This window comes from Acanthopagrus latus, chromosome 5, assembly GCF_904848185.1.
Source record: "Acanthopagrus latus isolate v.2019 chromosome 5, fAcaLat1.1, whole genome shotgun sequence".
Classification (NCBI taxonomy): Eukaryota; Metazoa; Chordata; class Actinopteri; order Spariformes; family Sparidae; genus Acanthopagrus; species Acanthopagrus latus.
The window spans coordinates 6116807-6142991 of NC_051043.1; the positions used below are offsets into that span (position 1 = coordinate 6116807).

Below are 26185 nucleotides of genomic sequence, written 5' to 3' on the forward strand. Positions count from 1 at the left end.
CAGGAGCAGGACAGACCTTGAAAGAGCAAGGGAAGCAGTAAAAAAAGACGGCTGTGAAGTTGAATAAGAGGCCATATCGCACATCCAGTCGGTGTTTTTAAGAGTGCGGCTCAGGTTTCTGTGACGGGGAGGGACCCACAGTTCATTCCCTGTGAGGCTGCTGCCGGCACTGCGATGAGCTTCACTGAGAAGGTCACTGATCACAACATTTCTGGAATAGTGTGTTTTCTGGCTTGAGGATGAGATTGACAACACAGTTGAGAATATAGTGAGTATCTACTCAAGGATTTGTAGACTGAAACCAAATAATTTCTCTTCGTATTCCAGTCACGAAAGTCTTGGATTGAGGAAACCTTCTTCAAGAGAGAGTGTGTGAAGTTCATCCCCTCCTCTCGGGACCTGCACAGGTAAACTGGAAGCTGATTGCATTGATGAGCTTCCAAGCTAGCGTAACGCACAAGTTTTTATGATTCTCAGAAGAAACACAGGAGGGTTTGTTTAGTCAGAACACTGTAATATTAACAGCAGTGGCTGGAAACTGCATTTTTCTGAGAGCAAAACTATTTGGCACTCAGCCCTTACTTCCAGGAATAGAGACCATGTGGATTCTTTGATAATGTGTTATTTCCTGTTTCTTTCAGATGTATTCCAGTATGCCAAGTGTGCCAAAACTTGATCAGGTACAGTTTATGAGTTTTTGTGTGTCTTTATGCCATCCTCAAGCTCAATATATTCCCCCTCCTAAACTCCACGCCCTATTCCAGTGAAGTGTTTCTTTTAGCCTAGTGTCGATTTATGTCTCAGTTTTTCCCACAGTCTTTGCTCTGTTTCTGCTTCTCTTTTCTTTTTCTCATACAGTTATTTTGACAGACATTACGATTGCAATACGCTTCACAGTTTGCAGTGATGGAATGTAACTTAAGAACATTTACTGAAGTACCGTTCTGTGTGTTCATTTTCTGCTTCGTTGCACTTCTACTTTGCTACAATTTGTAGGCAAATATTTCACTTTTACTCCACTACATTTATATGATCATTAAGTTATCAAGTTTATGAAGTCTAACTATGCAGATTACATGCTTTATCAGAATGAAAGTAGTGGATTTTAAACTAGTTTAATTAGTCCATTTGTTAAATGTAGCTGTTTAGATTTTCACTACATTAATATTATGGCCACTCAAATTCACTATAATGCTGTTATCGCAATATCAGTAGAACTTGTAAAAAGCAAAAATGCTGGAAATCTAATCAGTCTTCAGTTTCTTTATTTTTTTGTGTGTTTTATGTCTCTTGTTTGGCAAATACATTAACAGAGTGCCAGGTGGTGGAGAGAGAATCTGTAACCATAACTGTAAAAACAAAAAGTGTGCAAGAAGAACAACTACTATCAACTGCTCAGTTGCTAGCGAAAAGGATACCAGATAAATTCCTAAACAAAAGACGCACAAGGCTGAACATCTTGGCTAGATTATTCAGATGATATTATCATATGTGTATTATTAACACAAGATCAATATTTTATTTTTTTATATCACAGTTTTCGAGAATACCTCAACATTGTGACACCCCTAGTTTGGAACATTCCACAGTTTAACAGGTTAATTGGTTACAGATAATAGGTTCATGATTGTGTATAAGCGATTATTGCATAAAGGATATTATTACATGGGCTCAGGAAGACTTTGTAAAACCTTGTTGAAAAGACAGTTTGTTTGCAAATGATTGATTTCTGTTTTTATTTACGTTTTACACAGTGTTGGCAATTTATTTTGGAGGGTGTTTGTATTTTGTTGTTATCGTATGAACAGACAGTGTGTAAGATAGTAGTATCAAGAGTGAGGAAGATTTATGAATGAATGAGAGGTGTAGACTTTGATTTTGTAGGCTGTAAAAGACAACCAAACTTAGAAACATAGAGATGCAGACTCAAGGACAAAGGGAGGTAAAGAGGAAGGGTGGGACACAGGAAAAGGGGAGGCAAGGTCAGGTGTCAATGAATCATACCTAACAACACTACCTTGATTTTGTGTGTGCTTTACAAACAAAAACCTGCTTTTTATTAGCTCAGAGTCATAACGTGAATAGTGTAAGTGAATAGTGTCTCTGTCAAAACACAATAATCTGCCCCTGCCACACTCAGTTACATTATCTTTCCATTGGCCAGATGTTGTTGTGGCCGTCTGATTGGGGAGCACATCTGGCAAGAGTCCTCTCCCCCCATATCCCTCTATCCTGGTCCTGGACAGGACGTGGAGGAGGACTGGTCCATAGAGCTCCACACCAAAGCCAGTCCCACCAATGCCTATGGGATTGTAGACTTTGAGGACACTGCCACACGTGTTTGCCGGGCCAAGGTCAGTGAGTCTGCTAACTGTACAGGATATGTGCCTGCAGGCCAAAGAAAAAATGGTTGTTTGCTTCATTAGCATACCACATTTTTACAACTCCACTCCTGTTTTCTGCAAGGGATTACTCCAAAAATAAATCCTCGCCCAGGAGTGAACAAGACAGGCATTTGGCTTTTGATGGTTGTGTAAACAAGATTTGGTTTGCTATGATGTCAGACAGTATCTTCTTCAAACAGTAGGAACAAAACAGCCAGACTAGCAGCACCTGAGAAAAGTCTCTGAGTCCCCAACAGACCCATGTGTTTCCTGTCCAGTTTGTACGTGTGGCTGTGGATTCAAAGCCGGAGGCGCTGCTCCAACTGATGCTGAGGGAGTGGCAGATGGAGCGACCCAAGCTGCTGCTGACTGTCCAGGGAGGCTCAGAAAACTTCACCCTGCCCCCTAAAGTCAAGCAGGCCTTCAGCAAAGGGCTGATGACTGCTGCCGTCAGCACTGGGGCATGGATACTCACTGATGGCATTAATACAGGTAATGGTTGTAATATCTGTGTGTGTGTGTGTGTGTGTGTGTGCGTGGTCTAGAACACATTGGATCTTGAGCTACTGATGTGTGAGATTAGTCGACTTTGATCAAAAGGTGCAGATCTCATTAGTTATTATTGGTATGGGAATGAAACTAGTTGTACTTTGTTTCGCCATCTTTCCTCATCATCAAGGTAATTAATCTGATCTTTTCCTTTGCTTGCTTTAAAAACAAATGCACACTCCAGTTATATCAATATCTTTATTACAGCAGGCGGTGGTGTTTCCACATTTTGTCCACAGGGGCCACCAATCAACAGAACATTTTTTTGATTGCTTTAACTTTGTAGATGAAATCTTGCGCAATTTTCACTGTTTTCTGAGCATTTTCTTACTTTTAGAGAGGTCAGCTAGTGTGATTTAGATGTCCATTTAAACGTCATGGAAATTAGTCATGCAAAACATCTTGGATTACCAGCATGGTCGCGTAGTTCCACAATGACAATGACAGTGTTGGTCCTGAAGTGAAATGAGTGAAAAACCAGCTGTTCTCCACATGCACTAGGTGTGTCTAAGTATGTGGGCGAGGCAGTGAAAACATTCGGGGGCCACGACCTGAGGAAGAGGAACACAGTTGGCATCACACCGTGGGGAGTTATTGACAACAACACTGACCTTATAGGCAGAGATGTGAGTACTACTGTACACCAAACATGGATATCGTTCTAATGAGTCTTCAAGCATTGTTGTACTTTGAGTGACTCCTGGTTGATGTGACATTCACTCACAATGATTCAGGTGTTCAGGCCCTACCAGCCACTGGGGAACCCTCTGAGCAAGAGGGCCTGTCTTAATGGTTTCCACTCCCACTTTCTGCTGGTGGATGATGGAACGCTGGGAAAACATGGCTGCCAGCAAGGCCTCCGGAAGAAGCTGGAAAAACACATCCAACTACAAAAGATACACCCCCGTGAGTCAGTGTGTGTTTTTGTGCAATGCATACAGGAAGTGAGAGAAGCAGAGAGGTTGGACGTGACAAACGTTATTATTCCCCTCTGCTCACCTCAGGACTGAACCAAGGAGTGCCGGTGGTGTGTGTGGTGGTGGAGGGAGGCCCTGCCATGGTGTCCACAGTGTTGGACTACGTGAGCAGTGCGCCCCCTGTGCCAGTGTTTGTGTTTGAAGGGTCAGGCAGGGCTGCCGACCTGCTTGCCTTCTTACACAAGCAGACTGCTAATGACAGGTATTCATGCTTACATTAGAGTTGTAGATCTGAAGCAGCGGTTCCCATCAGCTCTGTCAGATAAACTGAAGTACCCCTTCATCACCATGTTCTAATCGTCTGCATTTGAATTGACGTTAAACTGGATGTTGTCGATTTTTTCATACAGTTATCTGTATTAACTCATCTACTACCACACTTATTAACTATTTCCATTGTTTATTCATCACTTAAAGAAGTCAATTCTAATTATTTATCATAGCTTTTAGCCATCGATTTTAGACATGTATAACCTACTGTCAGCTTTTACAAAAATGTATCCTGTATTTCAACTGTTTATGCCACCATTGTTATCCATTAATCAATTACTTTTAGCTAACAGTTTCAGCTGATTATTACTAAAATGTTAGATAAAATGTTATCAATTTGTAGATTATATTTTAGCCGCCCATTTCACTGTTAATTGCTTGTAGCTTAAAATTTTAGGATATTTTTTTGCCTACTATTTTAACTGTTTGTGATACCATTTATTTCAACAATTTATCCATACGTTTTTATGATTTCAACGACCTGAACAATTTATTCACTCTGTTTTGCTTTTTCACCATTTACTATTTTTACCTAACTATTTAAATCATTTATCCTTTACTTTGAGATAACAATTTCTACCATTTGTTCTTTACTTTTAGCCATCTTTAAAGAATGCTTCATTGGTTATTCAACCATTGAAGCATTGCTATGTTAAAGTTCTGGCTTAATGTTGAAATACAGTAAGATCATTAGCCACCATTTGTATAGCCTGGTTGGGAATCACTCATCTAAAGGATCTCCATAACTGTGCAAAATGAAACCTCTTGTTTGGTTTGATGGTGCTGTTATACCGTAAGTAGAAACAGTTTAAATATTGAACATCACTGCATTTTGTAGGCAGTTGGATCCTGATATTAAAGAGGACTTCCATGTCAGGATTGAAGGTGTGTTTGGCGTAGAGAGAGCAGAAGCCTCTCAGCTCTACAACCTCCTCCTGCAGTGTATGGATCACAGACAGTCTGTAAGTAAAACACCATTTGCTGTTGTGTGTGTTGTGATGCAATACATGTAGTACTCATACTTCTTCACTATGTCTTCGAACAACAGATAACCATCTTCGATTCAGAGTCAGAAGACAACATGACCCCCGATGCAGCCATTTTGACAGCTACTCTCAAGGGTACTTACTTTTTTCCTCCTGGTTGTGACAGAATCTAATTTTCACTGCGAAACTTTGACACGTCATAGCAGGAAAACTGCAGGTGTGACTGATAACATCAACAATTCTTGCATTCTTTGTGAGTTTATCCATTGCAAGTCTGGAACCGTTTCCCCATGGATGATGTGCTCTAGTCTATGAATGCAGAGCTTCAAGTTCAGTTGTGGGTTTTTTTGTTGTGTATGATGAACAGGTACCAGGGCCAGTCCTGCTGAGCAGCTGAGCATGGCGCTAGCCTGGGACAGGGCTGACATTGCCCAGAAAGATGTCCTGGTGCATGGACAGCATTGGCAGGTGAGACTGGGTAATTATTAGATATATTGCACAGAAGTTACGTGTTATATTCATGATAGCTATTGACTTTTCATAATAATTTTGTATTACATGCAGGCGGGTTCTATGGAACAGGCAATGCTGGATGCTCTGGTGATGGATCGGGTCAGTTTTGTCAAACTGCTGATTGACAACGGCATGACTATGAGCCGCTTCCTAACTGTGGATCGCCTTGAGGAGCTCTATAACACGGTTATTATAATGAATTTATTATCTACATGCTGCATCTCTACTTTATATTAGACTACACATATAAACCAATAATTAGTTGCTCTAGTTGCACATTAATAGCATATTTGTGTGAATGAAGAATCTTAACATGCTCAGTATGGGCCTTAAAAAATGGATTCTTTCTTAATTACCCTAGATATAGTCTATTCTTATGTAACAACAGACAAAACTATATGTGGTAAAAGAGTCCAAATAACTCCAACGTTCCATGCTAAATTGAGATCATGCTCATAAGTAATGCTGGGGGAGAGTGGAATTTCCAAGTTGAAACCTCTGACTTCTGACCTCAAAGTGTTCTAGGTGCAAGATAGCAAAAGTGAACAAAACACTTATCTCTACGTAACATTTTGTCTCTTTGGACAGTGTGCACACAGTTGCAGCATCAGCAGTGCAGGCTCCATGCATAAATAGAATAGGGGACAGGTGCCATTTTATATTTTTATTTTCCGGCACCTTAATACTTGGAAATGTACTATGTACACTTATGTACACTTATGTACACTTATGTATTATTATTATTATTATTATTATTATTATTATTATTATTATTATTATTATTATTATTATTGTGCTGCTGGAGGACAATTAATGCTAACTTGTCTGCGAACAGATTGAGAAAAAAGTACATCATAAAAATATTTTCTTGTTTTTCTTGCTTTACTAGTTCCACTATTTTTTCCCTCTGGGATCGCACTTTGCCATACAAACCGAAGAAATTCAGTTCTCCTGTTTTGCGACTCTTGAAAAACAAATGCATTATCTGTAGCTTTGATTGAAATCAAAATAATGCAATGTAAGTGTTTTGCACCGATAATCTCTGTACTTCCTGGACAGTTGCATTCAGGATATTCTCCCAGTTGTTGTTTTAGGATGCTTTCAAGATCACAAAACTCTTTTTCATCAGTACACTCACACTTGGCATTCTCCATTCTGCCTTTATCTTTTGTGTATTAAAGCCTGTTTACTTATTCATAAATCTGGGATAATAAGTCCGCCCGAAGAAACATGCTAAGGGCCCCAGCGCTGCTACTGTATATGCAGTATGCAACTGTCTTTGTTTTTTCTCTGATTTGGTTGTTATTATTTACTGTTTACTTGACTGTTTTCTTTGAATGATGATACAACTTTCTCTCCACAGCCACAGGGACAGACGGACCGCTTCCTCCACCACCTTGTTGAAGATGTGAAACAGGTGAGTAGTGAGGCCACTGCCTATAATGATACAAATATTAAGTTTTGTACATATAGATATTAGGTTTTGATTTATTTTCGCTGCCATATCTACATCTATAAAGTGTATGGAGTGGTGGAAACCAACAAAATGTTTAAATGATGTACTTAGGTGTAGTTTTGAAATTCCTGGTCTTCCATTTTCTACTACTTAATAATTTTACTTCACTACATTTGAGGGCAAATATTATATTTATACTAGTTCATTTATAGATTCGGATCATTGATATAGAATATAATGAACAAATAGGCAATGACTTATATTTGTAAATTCAACTATGTAAAGTCATCTAAATGAGTCTCACTTTCACCAGCTGCAACAAACAAACAGTATGTATGTGTGTGCATCAACAGTCTTGAGGGGAGGGAAATTAATTGAATGTAAGGAATATTCAAGGATGATGTTGTTAATGTAGTATTTTTAAGAAAAGGAGCAATAAAAGAAGATAAATAAATACATGAATAAAATAACATAAATTATAAGATAAACATAAATAAATAAAGTATAGAATAAGGAGGAGGCGCAGTATGTGGGAAATAATTGCATGCTTAACTGAGGGGGGAGAAGAAAAGAAAATTAAGATGTATAAATAAATAAACAGATAGTGGTCTTGGACTCATCATAGGATTGGGTTAAATTGGTATAATGTCAACTTCAACTTCAACTTTATTTATATACTGTATATAGCACCTTTCATACGTGAATGCAGCCCAAAGTGCTCCACAGAGTAAGATTAAAGACAATAGACAACAATAATTCAATGAGTAAAAAGCAGACACATAAATAAAGACAAAGGGATAGAAATAACAACAACTACAAAAGTGATAAAAGGCTAGAGGATGAATAAAAAGATGAAGAATAGAAAATAAAAATAAAGTTGGTAAAGTTTTGTCTGAAGGGCTTACAATTGTTACATATGTTTCTAGACTGTGGTATTCATATTTTTACGTGAGTAAAACGTCTGAGTTCTTATTCCACCACCATCTCTGTGTATCTGTGTGTGTGTGTGTGTGTGTGTGTGTGTGTGTGTGCGCGTCCGCATTGTGTAAGTAGACTTCTCTTCCATTAGGTTACCGTCTTTCTATCATTGACATGGGCCTAGTGATAGAGTACCTCATAGGAGGAGCCTACCGCAGCACCTACACAAGGAAACATTTTAGAGCAGCTTACAGCCGCCTGCAGGACAAAGTGAGCACCAATCATCATCATCAATTCAAACCGTATTTTATCCTCTGTCTTTTGATAAATTGTTACTTTCTTGTGTTTATCAATTGTGATTATGCTTATCCTTTCTTACAAATGATGCACTCTCTAGGAGGGTAGATGGGACAGCTCCACCTCCTTGTCAAAACAGAGACGGGGATTAACACCAAATTCCAGCAGGGGCAGGAGTCTCCAGGACCTGCATTTCTTTAGAACTGCTCAGCCCCACAGACCAAAGGTTGGTGATGCATTTTTCCCACTACTGGTGATATACTGTCAAACAAACACTTTCCTTAAGGTAGTTAATCCTATTCCTGGAGTTGCCATAGTGTTGTTTCTAGCTGGCACCTTTTGGATGTCTAACAATTCTTTAAACTGTTCCTTCCATTTCTAACTTAACTTAACTTCCTTGTTCCATCTCTCCTTCCTCACTTCCCTTTCTTTTGTCAACACCTCTAACTTTTTCCTTTTTCATCTAGGAGCAGGATGTGTCAGCCAGCAGCAGTCAGGAGATCACCACGACTCCTGTCATCGATAACACACCACTGCTGGTTCCCTTTAACTTCAATGACCTCTTTGTATGGGCTGTACTTCAACAAAGGCAGCAGATGGCGCTGTTCCTGTGGCAGCACGGCGAGGAGGCGCTCGCACGTGCAGCGGTGGCCTGTAAACTCTACCGCTCCATGGCCTTGGAGGCACGTCAGAGCGGCATGGACGACATCATATCAGAGCGATTCAAGTCATATTCACTGTGAGTGTATGTGTGTGTTACTGTGTGTGTTAACAGCAGTCATTAAATAGGGTCGCAACAGTAGGTTCAGTCCTGTGTTTTTTGAATTGTTGATGATGCTGGTGGGTTTTTGTTTTGTATGTGAAGATAAATATTTCATGTTATTATGGACTTAATGCCTGCATATGGTTGCATGCCTGTCCCATCTCTGTGTCTTAGGGAGTTTGGTCAGCTGGCTGTGGATGTGTTAGACTGTGCATTTCGTCAGAACGAGCAGATGGCCATGAAGCTGTTGACTTCAGAGATGGAGGCATGGAGCCACTTCACCTGTCTGCAGATGGCTGTCTCTTCGTGTCATAGACCATTCGTCTCACACTCCTGCACCCAGACCCTCCTCACAGATCTCTGGACGGGTCCACTCAACATGAGAAAAAACTCCTTTTTGAAGGTAAACATTGTAAATATTGATAGGGATGTCATATGAAACCAGATACATTTTAATATTATGTTCAGTTTTGTTACACCTTTAAAGTTAAAACAAAAATTTTCCACTGTGATATTACTTCTTTCAGATGTGCATGTGAAATGCTTTTACAGGCTAAAGTTAGAAAGAAAGAAAACCACCCCTCTTTCATCCCTCTGTGCCTCTTCCTCTTTCACCCTGTCACTATAATTTTTCCATTTCTCTCTCACCCCTCCTTGATCTCATCCTTTTCTGCCTCTGTTTCTGGGCCTCTGTGCTCTCTCTTCCAGTGTATCCTGTGGCCCATCTTTCCCATTGTTAGACATTGCGATTAAAAGAGTCAAAATGCAAGACATTTTTCCCTTTTCTCAGAATGCTCCAAATGCTTAATTTGTGTATTAAAATCACTATAATGTCCTGTCTTTCTCCAGCTGTCGCTATTTAATAAAACAGAAATGCCAAGAAAATAATCTTAAAAAAGACATATTGTTTAATTAAGATTATGTTTGTGACACACTTGTTATCTCTGTCTTTCAGATTATTTTGAGCCTTCTTCTGCCCCCCGCCATCTTGCTGCTGGAGTTTAAAAGCAAAGCTGAAATGTGCCATGTACCACAGTCCCATGAGGCTATGCTGTTTGGACTCGACTCTGTGAAGTCGTTCCCAGCCCACAAGGGAACTGATCACACGGTAAAAAGCCAGTAGTACACTTATCCAGCACTGTTTTTAAACTAGAGCCATAACAGCCTCAGTATCGCTCTTTTCTTGTCTTGTCTTTATTCTATCCCCTGTCCTTCTCTCCTCTTACAGGGCAGTCAGGATGCAGAGCGAGGCCTGTCTTTCCATGACAAATGTCTTGGCCCTGTGTCAGAAACTGTATCCTCTGTGACTGTGCATTGTCTGTCCTGGATCACAAAACTCTATGAATTCTACACAGCGCCTGTTGTCAAGTTCTGGTTTCACACAGTGAGTGGTGTGCATGTTGTTACACTTGTGAATAAATGTGCAATATTTCTCTTTCTAGGCCAACAGTATGTCCCTCTCATTTATGTGTGGTATTTATGTATACTGCCATTAAAAAAAATGGAAGCTTTGAAGAATTCCTCTTTTTTTAAATAGTGTTCACTTTTTTAGTGGAAACATATTCTAAAACAGCTATTGCCAACCATAACTCCTGTATTCCAGTGGCAAATTCTTTTAATGACATATTTTATGACATTCCTGAAGATTACCTCGACTAATGGACAACTAGAAAGCCAAAGATCTGCAAGGCTGTAATTTGATAAAAGACTGAAATTATGTTTTTAATTGTTTATTGAAGTAGAATTTATCATGTTTTTACTACTGTGTATTATATTAGAACTTAGAATAAAACTGTTGGTATTTGTGGTCAATCTGAAAATACTATTAAAAGAAAACTTCCAACATTTTTTTTCCTAAGCTCTACATGTCTCTCTCTCTGATGTTGCTTTGTCTCTGTTTCCACTTCAGATGTCCTACTTGGCTTTTCTGATGTTATTCTCCTATGTCATCCTGGTGAAGATGGGGGATCAACCCAGTGTTCAGGAGTGGATAGTTATTGCGTACATCTCGTCCACAGCAGTGGAGAAAACCAGAGAGGTGAGAGAGCCAGAAGAGAGGCCTGTTCCATTCTCTTCTCTTTTTGGTTGTTTATGTCCACTGGTATATGCATTTATGATACGTGTTTCAACCATTAAATCATTGCTTAAAAAGTGTCACATACAGTATGATATACAATATAAGTAGTTAGTAAATAACACAGTGCAAAGAAATCTGAGCTTAATGCTTAGAAATATATACCTCTCAATTAGGTACTGATGTCCGAACCGAGGAAGCTGAGTCAGAAGCTGAAGATTTGGTTCTCAGAGTACTGGAATGTATCAGATTTCATTGCCATCCTCCTCTTCCTGGCTGGACTGGTAATGCGTTTGCATCCTAACCCCTACCAGACAGCAGGGCGCATCAGTTACTGTCTGGACATCATCTTCTGGTTTGTCAGGGTGATGGATCTGTTGGCTGTCAATCAGCATGCTGGACCTTACCTCACCATGATCACAAAGATGGTGGGTAGCAACTGTTTGTGCTAGATGGAGAGGAAGACAGGGAAGAAGATTTTTTGTTCACCTATGTCTCCTCTGTGTGTGTGTCTGCTCAGACCACTAACATGTTCTTCATCGTGGTGATGATGGCAATAGTGCTGTTGAGCTTCGGGGTGTCCAGGAAAGCCATCCTGTCACCAGATGAGGAGCCGTCCTGGAGCTTAGCTCGAGATGTAGTCTTCCAGCCCTACTGGATGATCTATGGAGAGGTCTACCAATCGGAGATAGATGGTAAGCAGTTCAGTAGAAAACATTAGATACCATTTAAAGGGTAAATTCAGTATTTTTCAGCCTGGATTCTATTTTATTATGTTTTTTGTGGCTGATTGGGTCAAACTTTCAAATTGTCTTCGCAGAGAAAAAAAGACCCGATACTCCACTTGGTCTTAGAAGTTAGAGACTTGTGACTTAAGACACAATAACTCAAATGAATTGTCTGCGTTTGATCAATTTTATGCTTTAGGTTTAGATATTAATATAAAGTAATTCTGTGTGTGTGTTTGTGTATTTTAACAGTCTGTGATGACGGTCATCCATGTCCACCGGCTTCCTTCCTCACGCCCTTCCTCCAGGCTGTCTATATGTTCTTCCAGTATATCATCATGGTCAACGTTCTCATTGCATTTTTTAAGTAAGCATGTTTATTTAGAATTGAAAGATCGATTTTACAATGCAAGACTCCCACTGAGAGTACTTCTAATTTAATGAATTTTGTAATCTGAACAACAGCAACATCTACTTTGACATGGCGTCAATATCCAATAAGCTGTGGAAGTACAACCGCTATCGCTACATAATGACCTATCAAGAGAGGCCATGGCTGCCACCACCTCTTATCCTCCTCAGTCACATGACCCTAGCTTTGAGAGCTATCTACAGGAGATGTCGTGGAGACGCTGAGCAAGAGGAGAGAGCCTCTGGACTTAGTGAGTCCTGCAGTGTGCATGTTTGTGGTTAGAAAACAAATTTAGCAGTCATCTACACACATCTCACAAGCCACTTTGTCCTTTCTTCTGCTTTAACCAGAGCTCCTTCTGGGCCATGAGGATCGAAAGAAGCTCCACGAGTTTGAGGAAAAATGTATCAAGGCCCACTTCCATGAGAAGAGTGATGGTCTTCTCAGCAGTCAAATTAACAGGATCAGAGCCACAGCTAAGAGGTTAGATTGATATTCTTATAGATTTGTATAAACCAGGAGTGTGGAATTAAAGGGAAGTTTCTCAAAGTGTGTTACTCTCCAGCTCTTGTGTTGTCTTCCTATGTGACATACAGTATTATACAACATGTCATCAGGCTATGCTGCGAAGATGGAACTAGGAAATGTATATCATTGGCTCAGTATCTGGTAGGTGAATCTATAGCCAACAAATGAAGCCTATAACACAAAGCCAAATTCCTTTCATCAACCTCAAAGTGCACCATCAACACACTCTGACATGGGTTGCAGTATGCACCTTTAAAGTTAGTTAGTAAATCAGCAAACAACACAGAGGAAGACGAAATAGTGCTGCACGCTGTTATTACACTCATGACCTGAAACTGCTGCACCTGGTTAGAGCCATGCAGTTTAGACTAGGGAGCTAAGCATGATGTTGGTGGTATTGGTGTTTTTTTTTATGGTTTTAGAGGAAGACAACACAATTGCACTCGGCAGCACAGGATCTGTAAGGGCTCAGAGAGGAGGGAGAAAGTCTACAGGTTTAAAACAACAAACTCTACCAGAGCCTTGAAATATGTAATCATCCACTTTTGCTCACTACATCGTTGCCTTTTAGTGAAATTATTGGTTATCAGTGTTGGCCACTTTACACAGGTAATTATCAGTTCAGAAAAAAATCCATATCGTGCATAACAACCAGTGTTTTTTAAATTTTTGTTGCACTAGGGCAAAGGAAATGTGCTCGATGATTGGGGAGATCACAGAGAAGGTCAGCTTCATTCAGGACAGCCTGTCAGATTTGGATGGTCAGCTGGGCCAACTCCAGGACCTGTCGGCGCTGGCTGTGGACACCCTCACTCTGCTCTCTGCTTCTGACAGTCTGCATCAGGAGGAGGCGCGCCTGGCTCAGTGTCGCCCCATTGCAGCATCCCAGCACATCCTCCCTCACAGCTGGACCCTCCCGCATAGAAGTGGAGCAGAATGGGATGGACTTAATGTGCGGCGAATGCTGTCGTGTAAGTCATGTAAAAGTACCCCGCCCTCTTTGCTGAAGGGCTGCACTCTGGTGGCGAGTAGATGGGCATCACAGGAGTGTCATGTTGGAGCCAGAGGGAGCAGGGGAGGAAGACAAGTACGCACCGAGGAGGGAGAGCAAGGACTAAAGGAGGTACAGTTTTCTTTTAATGCTGTCATTTTAGAACAGCTGCTGTAGGAAGTGAAATAAACCTTCGTAAAGGGGCTCAGAAAGTATCATCATTTTAATAAGTAGCATCTTTAGCTGTATAACAATAAAACTACCACATGAGAACTCATGACACTCTCTAGCTTAATTTATTTAGTTAGCGAATAACACCTTTTCCTTTCCCTAGCCTACTACCGTTTACCATCCCAGTGAGAAGTGGCCAGGAGTTTCTGGAGCTGCATCCCGACAGACACCCTGTGAGTCCTGTGGACCGTCTCGCTGTGCGTCTCCTCTTTCATCCAGAGGTGTGGAATCACCACATCATAAACTCTGGATGTGTGACCCATGCCTGTATCCCAGTCAGGAGGAAACGTCCATGGAGGAGGAGGAAGAGGGACAAGAAGAAGAAGAAGAAGAAGAAGAGGAAGAAGAAGAAGAAGAAGAGGAAAAGAAGGAAAGGACGCAGGAACAGCTGTCAGACACAGAAGCATCCAGAACCTCGAGCAATGCTTTCCTTCTGTCTGAACCTCAAAACCTCTCTGAGGGTGTGGTAAATCCTGCCTATTCTCCAGAAAATAGCCCACCAAGTTCTCACTGCAGACCCTTCAGCCAACAAGGAAGAACTGTGAAATCTCACAGGTGGGCGTGCCTGTCCACAGACCGCCCCTACGGCCACTGCAGATCCCTGTCATCCAGTGTGGAGAATATGACCTTCCCTGGCACAATGACAGGGTCATTTCCTTCTCTTAATGAAACACTGAACAAAGAAAGTTTGTCCAGTGGAAGGAGTTTTAGAGACGACACATTGCTACGATGCAGCAAGACAAAAGGTACTAATACAGAGGCTAGAAAACATAATTTATTACAATTGGATGATTTAAGGTCCAATGTGTTTGAATTAGGGGGCTTTAAGCTCAGTTCGGACCAAAGATTTGCAACAAGATCAAACTATTTTTTTTGTAGTGAAAAGTCGCAGCAGTGTGAACTGGCCCGTGTCAGCTCCACTCAAGCTGGCTGATGCGACTCAGCTTGTCAAATTGTCAGTGGCTGATTTTAGAACATAAGGCACGTCAGCTGTTTCAGCAGCCAGTTAGTGTCTCATATCAATGTCAGCTGGTCCTTATGTCAGAGTTTTGGATGAAAGAAAGGAGGGTTAGCCTCCAACCATCCATTTGTCTTAGGAACAACTCTGTCTGTATGACATAAGCCTTACAATTTTAATTTACTGATAGACTGACACCTTTTACTCTGCTCTACCTGAATACACCATCACCAGCTGCCACTTGCTTACTCTCTCACTCAACTACACACTCACTGTGCACATGCCTTTTGCATTGTACACTCCAAAATTCAACACACTGGACCTTTTAATCAAAAAATGCATTAATTTATATATCTAGAAAGTACTAGAGGGATTATTCAGATGTGTTGCATGCTTACTTCATGTCTGCCTCTGCATAACAGAAAAACAAATTATATACTTATCTGAAAAATCTGTACATTAGTGTACATTCAGACTACTGAATATTTTTTATAAAATTTTATTAGCTCATTTGGGTTTTCTTTTTTTTTTCTTCTTTTTTTGCAGAGTGGTCCAAGTCCTCTGACTTCACTCTAGTTGACAGCACAGCCAAAAGCCAGAACAGGAAGACGGTGAAGATACAAGAGAGCAGTCCAGAAACTGTAATGTGACAAAAGATGTTTTCTTAAGAGCATACTGTTAAAATGTATTTATACAATTAAACTCTCTCCATTATGATTCATTAATGCGCTTGATACATCAATGAATATAACATTTAAATTTTAAAATTTTCCATCTCTGGAAAACAGATAACCACGGAGTCCCACTTGTCTGATGCCTGCTGGAAAAAGTTCCGGAGACTTAGAGGGGAACCTACATGTTGGTCGGCTTCAACCAGCCTCACTCAGCTCAGTAAGGAGTTAATCATATTTAAATTAGGTGCACATTAGTAATCTGTGATACTGTCAGCACACTTCATCCCATTGACCTGAATACAAAGTGTCACTAAAAGGAGAAGGAGAGGGTGATGAAGAGCTTGTTTGTCCTGAATTTATTCATGTTATCAATCCAAGAGACAAACAGTCATCTAATAAAATAATATATATAAAGTTATTTACAGTGTTTTTACAAACTTTGTTTTAAATATTTGATTGTTGAAAATGTTGATATTGTTTCAGACTTCGAACCAATGGATTTGTTACAGAAACAAGTGTTTTCCCATCAGGTAAATTTGTACCAAGTTGAAATATATTCTGTAGTAATAGTGATAACATGAATAATACTATTTATTATTATATAAATACTGGGGAACTACAGTATGTACTGAGTGGATAATATGTCAGTGAGGTTGGTTTGATTGTCTTTGCAATGGCCTTCAGGATATGTGGAGCCCCACTCATTCAGCATGGAACAGCTGGGCCAGATCCATGAGCAGGAGGTCTTCGTAAGTCAGCCTTTTTTTCGGCTGTCCATAATGTTTGTACGTTTCAAATTAAACCAGTTGTTTTTCTTCATATCTCTGTTGCAGTTTACAGAGTGGGATTGCTCCTGAAGGTATTTATGAACACAGGGTGCAGACCTGTTTCCACTAAAATGTTGTTATACACACACATTCACTGTCCTCGTGTTTGAATGTTTCCCCTTGTTTTGCCTGCAGCAGTGAAGAGCCCCTCATTCCAGTCCACTGACAGTTTGTACCCGCACTATTCAGGTAATAAAAAAAAAAAGCCTTCAGAATATTACATTTACTTATTTTAGCTATCAAGCCTGTCACAATATTTATGTTATTGAGTTATTTTACATGTCTTATTTTATCGACCTATAGATGTATGTAGATGTCAATCATTTTTGCTGACCTTGATATGGCCTGTTTTCCCCTCTCAAAGGTAGACTTTGGTGGGCATGGAAGGGTTTCTTAAACATTTTATTAATTGGTATTTATTGGTATATGATATTTAAATGTTTTCTCAAAATGTCTGAATACTTTGAATGTAAAATGTACTGCTCTGAAAGGAGTTATTTGCTTTATTATTCTTTTATATTATCAAATGAGTGGCATTAAATGGTTTTTAAATGACAATAACTATTTGTTGCAATATATTTCATCGAGGAAAAGTAGTTATTATGACCTAGTGACTGTTTTTGACTTTTGACTGTGACCTGGAATCATCTACTTTGTTGTGTTTGTGTGTAACAGCTGTGGAGAGAAACAACCTAATGAGACTGGCTCACACCATCCCCTTCACACCTGTTTCCATTATGGGTAACAATTTTGTTTATTAGTATTACTTACACATTTTTTTTCTATTTCTTTCCAAGCAATTCATGTACTGTTTTCCTCATTCTGTGCAGGAGGTGAAGAGGTGAGTGTCTACTCTCTGGAGGAAGTGCCCTCTCATGTTGACCCTGAATCCAACACAGTCTCTTCCTGGTCATCACGAGGCCTGTCTGCCATGCTGCAGCCCCTCTTCAGTGAGGAGGGCTCTCTGGATGGGGGTCTACGGCGGGGCTGCAGGGTGCTGTGTACCTGGGCGGAACAGGACGTGCTCAGACCTGGTCTGGTATACATAGTCAAAGCCTTTAGAGCGGAGGTGGTTCGTACCTGGCAGAGGTACTTCCATGGTAGCACAGCACTGCAGCTTTGTTTAAGAGTACGTTTATCTAAAAAGTATATCTGAATTTAATTGAATAGTTTGCATTTTGAAGTTTCAGCTTCCCTGTTGGTTTTAATTTATGATTAACCTCTGTTTGACATCCCTGAAGGAGATCCAGCAGCAGAGAGCAGCCCAGAAGATGATGACAGTGTTCAACCAGGTCAAACCTGAAGATATGCAACACTCACCAAGGTGTGTGTGTGTGTGCTTGTCTCGTCTCTTGTGTGTGCATCTGTGTGTGTCTGTGCCTGCACAAATTCTCTTTTCTGTCCACCAGGTTTCTAGATGTGTCGCTGGTCCTCTGGCATTCAAATGGCCAGTGGCTGACTATTGAGAGGAACATGTCTGGTGACTTCAGGAAGTACAACAACAACACAGGAGAGGAGATTGACCCCTGCTGTTCACTGGAAGAAATGCTGCTAGCATTCTCCCACTGGACGTATGAGTACTCATGTAGAGAGCTTCTGGTGCTCGATATACAAGGTCCTTATATACCTTTTCAGTGAAATAATTACAGTTCCTTCTAAAATCATGACTCATATAGTAATTAACCCTGTAACCTAATCAATTAGAGATATGACAATAAAAGTTTTTTATCATGGATCGCAATGAAAAACACTCAAGGTCAAGGTCAAATTTCATTATCAGGAATCTTGTGAATTGAAAAATAATCAAGAATATCTTGGAAAAGCTGTGTAGCTCACTGACATACATTCTTACTGGTTTTGTGATTTATTTTGATCTGCCCAAGCCTTCATCACCATGGTTGAAGGCTTGGACAAACAAGTCAAATCGGATGTGTGTCTATACTACAGATTCCAACCAAAAACACTAGAGAGCAATGAGGTTACCACCATTTATTTATCATTTATTTGTGCACGAGGGCCTTAAGTTTTATGACTCCTTAAGATTCTTTGATTGTTTATCACAAAAAACAGATGTGTATCTTATCAAATTAATTGCAATGGGAATTTTCCCATTTTGTTCAGCCCTAATAGTTACCTGTTTCTTTAATCATTAATTCTTGTGTTGGTTTGTTGACAGGAGTGGGAGAAGAACTGACTGATCCAACCGTGATTATGACAGACAATCAAAGGTATAGTAACCAGCAACAGACATAGGTTATCAATAATGTTTGGTTCCAGATATCTAGAAATTATCAAATTGTTTCTAACATATGCTCAAACCTTTCTCTGACCCTGTTGCAGTGGTGGCAGGGGTGAGATGCTGTTTGGTCCTGATAACCTTGGAGATGCTGCCATCAGTGGGTTCCTGCAGAAGCACTCTTGTGGCGCCTGCTGCCGCAGACTGGGCCTAACAGGTCAGAAAATGTTCAGCATTGCTGTGTGTGTGTCTGTGTGGGTGTGTGGGTGTGTGTGAGAGAGAGAGAAGTGGTGAGAGAGTTTGCATGTTACCAAAGAAAACCTGTTTGTGAATGCTTTTTTAAAAAAAATCTTAATCTGAAAACCAATATGTGATTTGGATTCTTTTGTGTATACAAAGGATTTTTTTTTTGGTCATTTGTGTTATTTAGTCGTGCATGTGTGTTTATGCATGTATTCGTATGTCACCTCTGTGTCGTCACTCTGGAGGCCAACGTTGGCTCTGAGATAAATCCCCGACAACTTCAAATGAAGACAGCACACACCAACAACCAGCTAATTAAGCCGCGAGTGTTCGTTTATTTCTATAACAACAGTAGTGTTTGAGGAATGGGGGTGGGCCCTGCTTTGTGCGTTGTGCTCCACGGCCTTTGATTACGTATTAATCATGTCTTTGTGCTGGCGATGTGCTGCTGAGACATTAGCTTTGATTAGCTATTAATTAACGTCTCTGGGTAGGCACGATACCGGCATCTGGAGGATAACTGCTCGGAAAGAAACTGTGCTCAAAAACAAACAAGCCCGGCAAACAAACACACAAACACTAACAATCAGACACAGTTGTTTTGATATTTCAAAGGTGCGTTGTGTTTCCTCTTCCTCTTCTTGTGTCCTCTCCAAGATTCCTCCAACAAATCAAACCAAATTATTCATGCTGGATGCGTGGACTTCCTCCCAGGCCTGTCAGTATTCTCTTTCTTGTGATAATGACTGCGTTATTGGAACGACATGTCGCTAACTGATGTTTCTGTTGTTTCAGATTTAAGGAAGTGTTCGGACAGCTGCAAGAACAGCCGTGAGGCAGAGCCAATGGTGGGGAAGAAAGAACAAGAAGACGATACGGAGTTGTAACCTTTGACCCAGGAAGTAGGGAAAAAAAGACACTTGCACTTTTACCAACATGTGTACGTAGACTGCCTGAACACACACTCACACATATGTCCTTACAAGATACTGTCTCTGTATCCTGCAGCAGCCCTGATTCCTTTGCAGTGGAAACAGTGCTAATTTTTTAAAACATTTTTTATCATGAACAATCTGTGACTAGACACTAGAGACTTAATTACTATAATTTGTAAAAAAAAAAAAAAGATGCTAATATATTGTTTCAGTGTAGTAAGAAAATACTGTCAGGAAGAAGGAAGTGTTACATATTTTATTTTTTATTTTTGTATTTGTATCCTATGAATCATAAAGAGAAATGCAGTATTGACAAACTGCTTTTTCTAAATTGCATTTTGCATTTTTTTTTTTACTTTTTCGAAAAATATTTTGATAATCTGACAGAAACATATGTCGTTCTGCTCATAATGTTCCAAAATTGTTCCATGTTTGGAAAAAATTAAAAGTGTGTATGTGACAGAATAACGAGGCAGAAATGCACCCATAAAATTTATTTTATTTTTTTTCTTCCCACAACAAAATGTCTACAAAAGCGATAAAATATAGAATTTAACAAAAATCACTTCAGACCTTCACATTGTATATACATCTCAAAGGAGGACTCAGTTTGGGCCCTGCATAGCTCTGAACTTCAACCCATTCCGATCCATCAAATGTGGCTGTTTGTGGCTCTCTTTGATGCAAATGAATGCACTCATGCACACACACGTTTTCATCCTCATGTTAAAAAGAAAAACAATTACAGTAGAGCTCATGGATTTCTAGTCGAGTCAGAGTTCAGAGTCCAGCAGAGTCCCCGCTCACCAAATGAAAAAAGCATAAAATGTAAAAACTGTTTGTCAGTGTAATTAAATACACATTTTCCTTGGAGTTCCCCTTTTTTGATTGGTTTCTCAAGTAAACTCACACAGTAAAGCATCTACGCCCCACTCTGCCAATCCTCTCCTCACTAGCTATGGCACTTTGAAAACAACAACAACAAAAAAGTCTTGTTTTATTGTATTTTTTGTTTTGTTTTATTAATCCTGTGTAAAAGAGGTTCTGTCACCCGACCACCTTTCAGGTTTCGGTTACAGGTTGCTACATTTTGTTTTATTTGCTCTTGCTGGGATGCAAAGACATTCTAAACAATAAATTAACAATTTTCAACACTACTCCAATTGCACGCACGTGTAATGCATCAAGAAAGTTTACAAAGCATTGGTAGAGCAAACATCTCATTCTCTCTGTTTCTCTGTCTCACAAACACACACTCACACACATATTTCTCAGGGAAAAGGAGGAGGAGGTTTTGGGTGGAGTGTAATTGACTAAGTGTAGGAAATGCATTTCAAACCAAGTGTATTAAAAAATGTATGCGCAGTTTGTCTGAGCCGTCACACAGAATGACGACTCGTTTTATTGTGCGCTCTGCGATGTCGGTCTGTGTTGATGGAGTGAAGTAAAGGCGCATGATGTGTTCAGCCCCTCACACTGAACAGGCTACTCCATAACATTCAGAATAGGTTACCCTCCCCATATCGTCCCCACCCACTGCAGGTTAAGGGTCTTTGATCCGGTTCAATAAGGCCAGTTCAGAAAAGGGCCATTCACTGACTGGTTGTACCAACTCACACATTCAAAGGTTGAGAGAAAAATAAGCCATGTCAAATGGAACAACAAATTTTAAAATTGGTTTTGTATAAATAAGAGCATTTTATTTAGAAATGTTTTCAGCTTGTGAAAAAATGTTTGCTTTGAACTGACTGAAATGACGCGGAATTTGCCCTAAAACCCATTGCCCACCCTGCCAATAATAACCCCTCCCACGAAACTCACAATATCATGAGAAGAGAAAACACAAATAAGCCCCAAATGTTTCATTGCAATGAAACGTCATGCAAATAGAACAGAACAACAATAGGCTAATAGTAATAGAAGAATAGTAGTCATAATAAGAACAATAATAATAGTAAATAGTAATAAAATAAAAAATAATCTTACAATGCAAACATGACAGTAGTAAATGCCTCCAGTTCTTATTGCTACAGTATCTTACTTACAGTGTTGTGTTGCCACTCGTTCTTGCCAGCACATCCCCTCTCATAACCCCATCCCACCCCTCTGATTCACAGTCTAACAAGGGAAAATAAAAACATCACAGACAAAAAGTTCATATTCAGAGTTGGAATTCACTGTCCCAGGGGTGTTGTGATGGCGCTTGATTCACAGCTTCCTAGTGGACTTCTCTCGCTGTCCCCAAAGCAGCAAAATAAGCAGTAAACATGAGTGCACAGTGGTGATGAGAGCACGCTGACGTACAGTATATATTTTTTGTTTTTCTTTATGTGCTACGTAACAATGCCTGTCATCTAATCTGGGCTCTGGAGAGATTTAGACAGTGAATTCATGCTCTGTACACACATACACACAGACACACACTTATCAAAGCCTTGTCTGGGCAGATTCCTTCACGTACATACGTTTTGCGACGTATGCCATTTTTTTAATCCTAAAAAGTTATTCTTTTAATAATTAAATTTTTTTTGTAAATTTTGCAAAAATATTAAACCCTCTTTTAATGCAAAGTCAGAAAAAGAGCTGCTCCCTGAGAGATGCTGCTTAGTGCATCGAGCCTTAATGAGCAAGTGATTGTCTTAAGAGTCACTGGCCTCTGATCTGGGGTCGGGTCAGGGGTCGAAGGACAGACTTTATGAATGGATCACTGAAACATTGATGCTCATTATTTTGTTCACCATGTGGAGTAAACATATGAAAGTGTGAAAACTGTAATAGTTCAAGTGTTTTTAATGTTAATGAATGCACAACATCTCAGACTATGTTTATGCTTATAGCTAGTTGAACATTTGCAGACAACCCAACACAGGTCTTCACTTTCAGTTCCACATAGCAAATATGCCATTTTTTTAAAAGTATTTAGGTAACCAAGTACAATTATCTGATTAGTTTTGTGCCGTTATTGTATATCTGTTATCACTTATTTTGATAAAAAGTTTGGCTAAAAGGGAAGTTGCACTTGGATTTATCATAGCTCAACACAGATCTCGTAATGCATGTAAGTAATGCATGCAGAGCATCAAGTTTCAAATTGTTCCTTATCAGACAGTGATAGCTACCAAATACACATTTTACACAGTAGCCAAATGCTCAAACATTTATGTGGAAAATACAACAACAAAGTAAGATAAGTGCTATTCATTTATGGAATGACTAATGAAAAGCAAAAATGTGATTGTCTATCACAGCTTTCTGAGTGAACTGACAATGTAATATTTTTTTAAAAAGATTACTGGTAGCCAACCATCTTTCAATAAGTCATGTGTATTAACCCAGATCATATTGTGTGACATTAAAAACACTGCAGAGTCTGTGGTGGGATGAGTGCCATCCATAGAGATGATTGTTAGACATAAGTAATATTCAAGAGTCAAATATAGTGCATTCTTGTTAAAACTGCTACCCTGTTTTTGAACAGATGTAAATAGGAAAAGCTGGAAAGGAGAGGAGTTAGATCAGAAAGGCAGTGTGAAAGTTATTGCTCTTTAGAGAAAATGGTCCTTCATATTCACAGCCTGGAATGATTGACATCCAGTGACTGGATTGTGCAAATAGTGATGGGAGGGATGAGGGCGTACAGCACTCATACAGGCTTTTGAAAATTGGCAAGTTGTGAGTTGAAATTCAAGTTTATCTTGATCTTGTCTTTTTTCTGCATTTTTGGTGGAATTTTTATCCACTTCATTGTGATTTCTGTCGAAATCTTGTGTCAAGGCCCTAATACATAAGAAATAAGGGGCACGGTGAGAGGAATTCGGTAAGAGGTGGGGTTTATTTATAGGAGGTCCTAGTCTCTGATTATTGATTCTGGTTGATTGTTCGAAAGCAGTCCAGCGTTTGTTGGACATATTTATTGCAGCGAGAAAAAGATGATTGATAGGACGGCAAATCTGCCTGATTCTTTTACTTGCAAAATAGAATATTTATGTATATATCTTCACCTTGAAAAGTAGTAGCCATTATTTTTTTCTCTTTTCTTAAAATCCTTCATATGCTCTCTTTACAATTCTATAAGTTCTCATCAGAAGGATGCAGTACCTTCTTTACATATGAACAAAATCCAGACAAGGCTTCTATATATCAACAAAACCCGAATTGACTCTCGGTTTTTACCCAATATTCTTTTACAAGTCTGAACTTTACAAATTCTGTACACAAGAAACTATCAAATAAAATAAAAACACAGACAAGGTATAATCAGCCACAGTGGACTGCTGTATATTTAAATTAGGACTAACTTACTTTAACAGAACAAGAAGTAATACTGGAATCCGCTCTGCACTAGAAGAATATCTACAATAGCTTCTCTAAAACCACAGTTCCCTCCCCTGTCCAGCTTCTTCAGCCTCACAATTTCTTCACGTGAAAAAAAAAAAAATCAAACAAATGAAAATGTTTTTTTTCCAAAGTTAAAACAAATTAACTTACCCATTTTTTTTTTTTTTTAAAGATTGACAGCTTACAATTTTTCCTAGATGGTTCAAAGTCTGTACATTTCTGGTCAGTCAGTTCAATTCAGGAGACAGAAGGAAGCCCCATTTCGGTTGTGGCTTGGGGGCCTTTCATTTATATATACATTCTTCAGACTGTATCGGTGAACAGGATGGGATAAGTGCTGGACATTCCTAGTATTGTTGGCGGTATCTGTAAGTTTCTGGCAGATGACTCCTCCCCCTTCAGGCTGAAATGAGACTGGGGGAGCTCAGGAATATGTGTTTGCCACGTTAATGACATGGGCAACACAGCTGCGGTTGTCTCGTCAGACGCTGCTGTGTTCCTGTTTTCTTGTTCCTCCTCTAATGCTGTTTGCTGTGTTGAGACCACAGGCAGTCACTTGGGCATGGTCATGGGCAGGGAGTTGGGGTCGGGGTTGAAGAGTTCTTTGTAGAGCGGAGGGAAGAGGACATTGACTGTCTCCGGGTGGAGCTGCTGGAAGGCCTGGAGCTCCTCGGTATGGAGTGTGCACAGGGCGGACAGTGTTGGGATTCGGCTGATGAGCTGTCAAACAAGACAGAGTTACAGTCAAGGACAAGTGGAATTCACACTGGTAAACTACAAACAAAGATAAGATTAGATTTGAGATTATTGTACAAGAGTCGAGCTGCCAGTGGAGCTGTTGTATGTCCCCTCTTTTTGACCAAGGTGGTTCAGGTGATGGTGCTGAGCAGGCCAGGAAAACTAGCTCTAGAGCCACTCCAACACTTTGCTGGTCTAGAAAAAAGAACAGCTAAGGGGCTGGGGGCTGGGTTATTGTAACCAACCACCAACTAAAACCGCTAATGACCTTTATTTTAAAAAAACAAATATAAGTCAAAATATAGTCATGTTCTCACTTATCCAATAAACCAACGATTCTCACTATGGACACCAAATCAAAGCAACAGTGGTCTGATGACCGGCCATGTTTGCATGCCAAAGTAGTAAGGGTGTCACGATTTTGATTTTAAATCGGAAATGACCAAAATTAAGTCACAATCTCAAACTTCAAATTAAAAAATGGAATCATCGATGCTGCCACGCCCCCATGTCATGTCCGGTCAGCTTGCCAAGTGGAAAATAACACGCGGGATGAAGTGCTGCGAGTCAGCCTCCTCTAACTTAGCTACAGCCAGTCAAACGATAGCATGGCAGCTGCAGATGCAGGAGACCCATCGACAGGACTGGAACCCCCTCCTCTTTCACTGAAGTTGCCGGTGTGGAAGTATTTTGGATTTCCAGATATACTGACAGTGTTTGCATTGCCGACCAAAAAGCCACCGTTTGCAAGCTCTGCTATGTGCGTGTACCATATTCTTCCACTGGCAGCACGACAAACATGGCAGGGCATCGCAGCAGGCACCAGAAAAACAGAGATTTATCTGCTAAACCAACACCTGTAACTCAAACTACTCTTCCGTCTTCATTTGGAATTAAACTCCCATGTAACGCAACTACAACTACAAGTGCCTTAGGAGTGTTCATAGCAGCAAACATGCAACCGGTGGTTTAAAACTCTGGTTTTAGGCATTTAAATAGTGTGCTACGAAATCCCAAGTAGAACGCATCTCACAGCAACGATGATGCCGTCCATGTACAATAATGTACAGGAGAAAGTTATTGAAGGTATGAGCAGTGCACATTTAATGGCCTTAAATACAGAGTGCTGGACTTCCAGAGCAACACAATGCTTCATGAC

General features: G+C 40.0%; 2 protein-coding genes across 3 annotated transcripts in view; one reads left to right on the forward strand and one right to left on the reverse strand.

Annotated features, from left to right (window-relative positions):
* trpm6 (transient receptor potential cation channel, subfamily M, member 6) lies at positions 1–20823 on the forward strand. Of its 2 annotated transcripts, XM_037097631.1 has the most exons (41): positions 1–192; positions 328–407; positions 642–680; positions 2165–2354; positions 2663–2876; positions 3435–3559; positions 3668–3839; positions 3938–4112; positions 5019–5142; positions 5229–5301; positions 5534–5634; positions 5731–5865; positions 7043–7096; positions 8189–8323; positions 8451–8576; positions 8818–9089; positions 9288–9516; positions 10069–10221; positions 10342–10497; positions 11023–11151; positions 11364–11615; positions 11708–11882; positions 12168–12282; positions 12381–12577; positions 12678–12810; positions 13537–13978; positions 14181–14823; positions 15582–15676; positions 15824–15926; positions 16193–16239; positions 16394–16458; positions 16543–16568; positions 16672–16725; positions 17212–17277; positions 17367–17665; positions 17778–17860; positions 17946–18151; positions 18713–18764; positions 18877–18989; positions 19673–19733; positions 19811–20823. In XM_037097631.1, exons 1-41 carry the CDS (start codon positions 175–177, stop codon positions 19848–19850), a joined length of 5967 nt encoding a protein of 1988 aa, XP_036953526.1. In that variant the 5' UTR covers positions 1–174; the 3' UTR covers positions 19851–20823. The 2 variants fall into 2 exon arrangements, with proteins under 2 accessions (XP_036953526.1, XP_036953527.1); XM_037097632.1 differs by lacking the exon at positions 19673–19733 and having other exon boundaries at positions 3–192.
* Positions 20778–26185, reverse strand: part of rorb (RAR-related orphan receptor B) — a 25990-nt gene continuing 20582 nt past the window's right edge. Inside the window, exon 10 of the mRNA XM_037097633.1 lies at positions 20778–25008. Within this exon, the coding sequence (XP_036953528.1) occupies positions 24841–25008 (168 nt within the window). The 3' untranslated portion in view covers positions 20778–24840. The remainder of the gene's footprint in view (positions 25009–26185) is intronic.

Bases quoted from the DNA above. Each gene is read 5' to 3' on its own strand.
- trpm6 (XM_037097631.1), top strand. The intron at 2,355-2,662 runs GTCAGTGAGTCT...TTTCCTGTCCAG, and splicing joins CACGTGTTTGCCGGGCCAAG to TTTGTACGTGTGGCTGTGGA. The intron at 12,811-13,536 runs GTTAGATTGATA...TTGTTGCACTAG, and splicing joins ATCAGAGCCACAGCTAAGAG to GGCAAAGGAAATGTGCTCGA.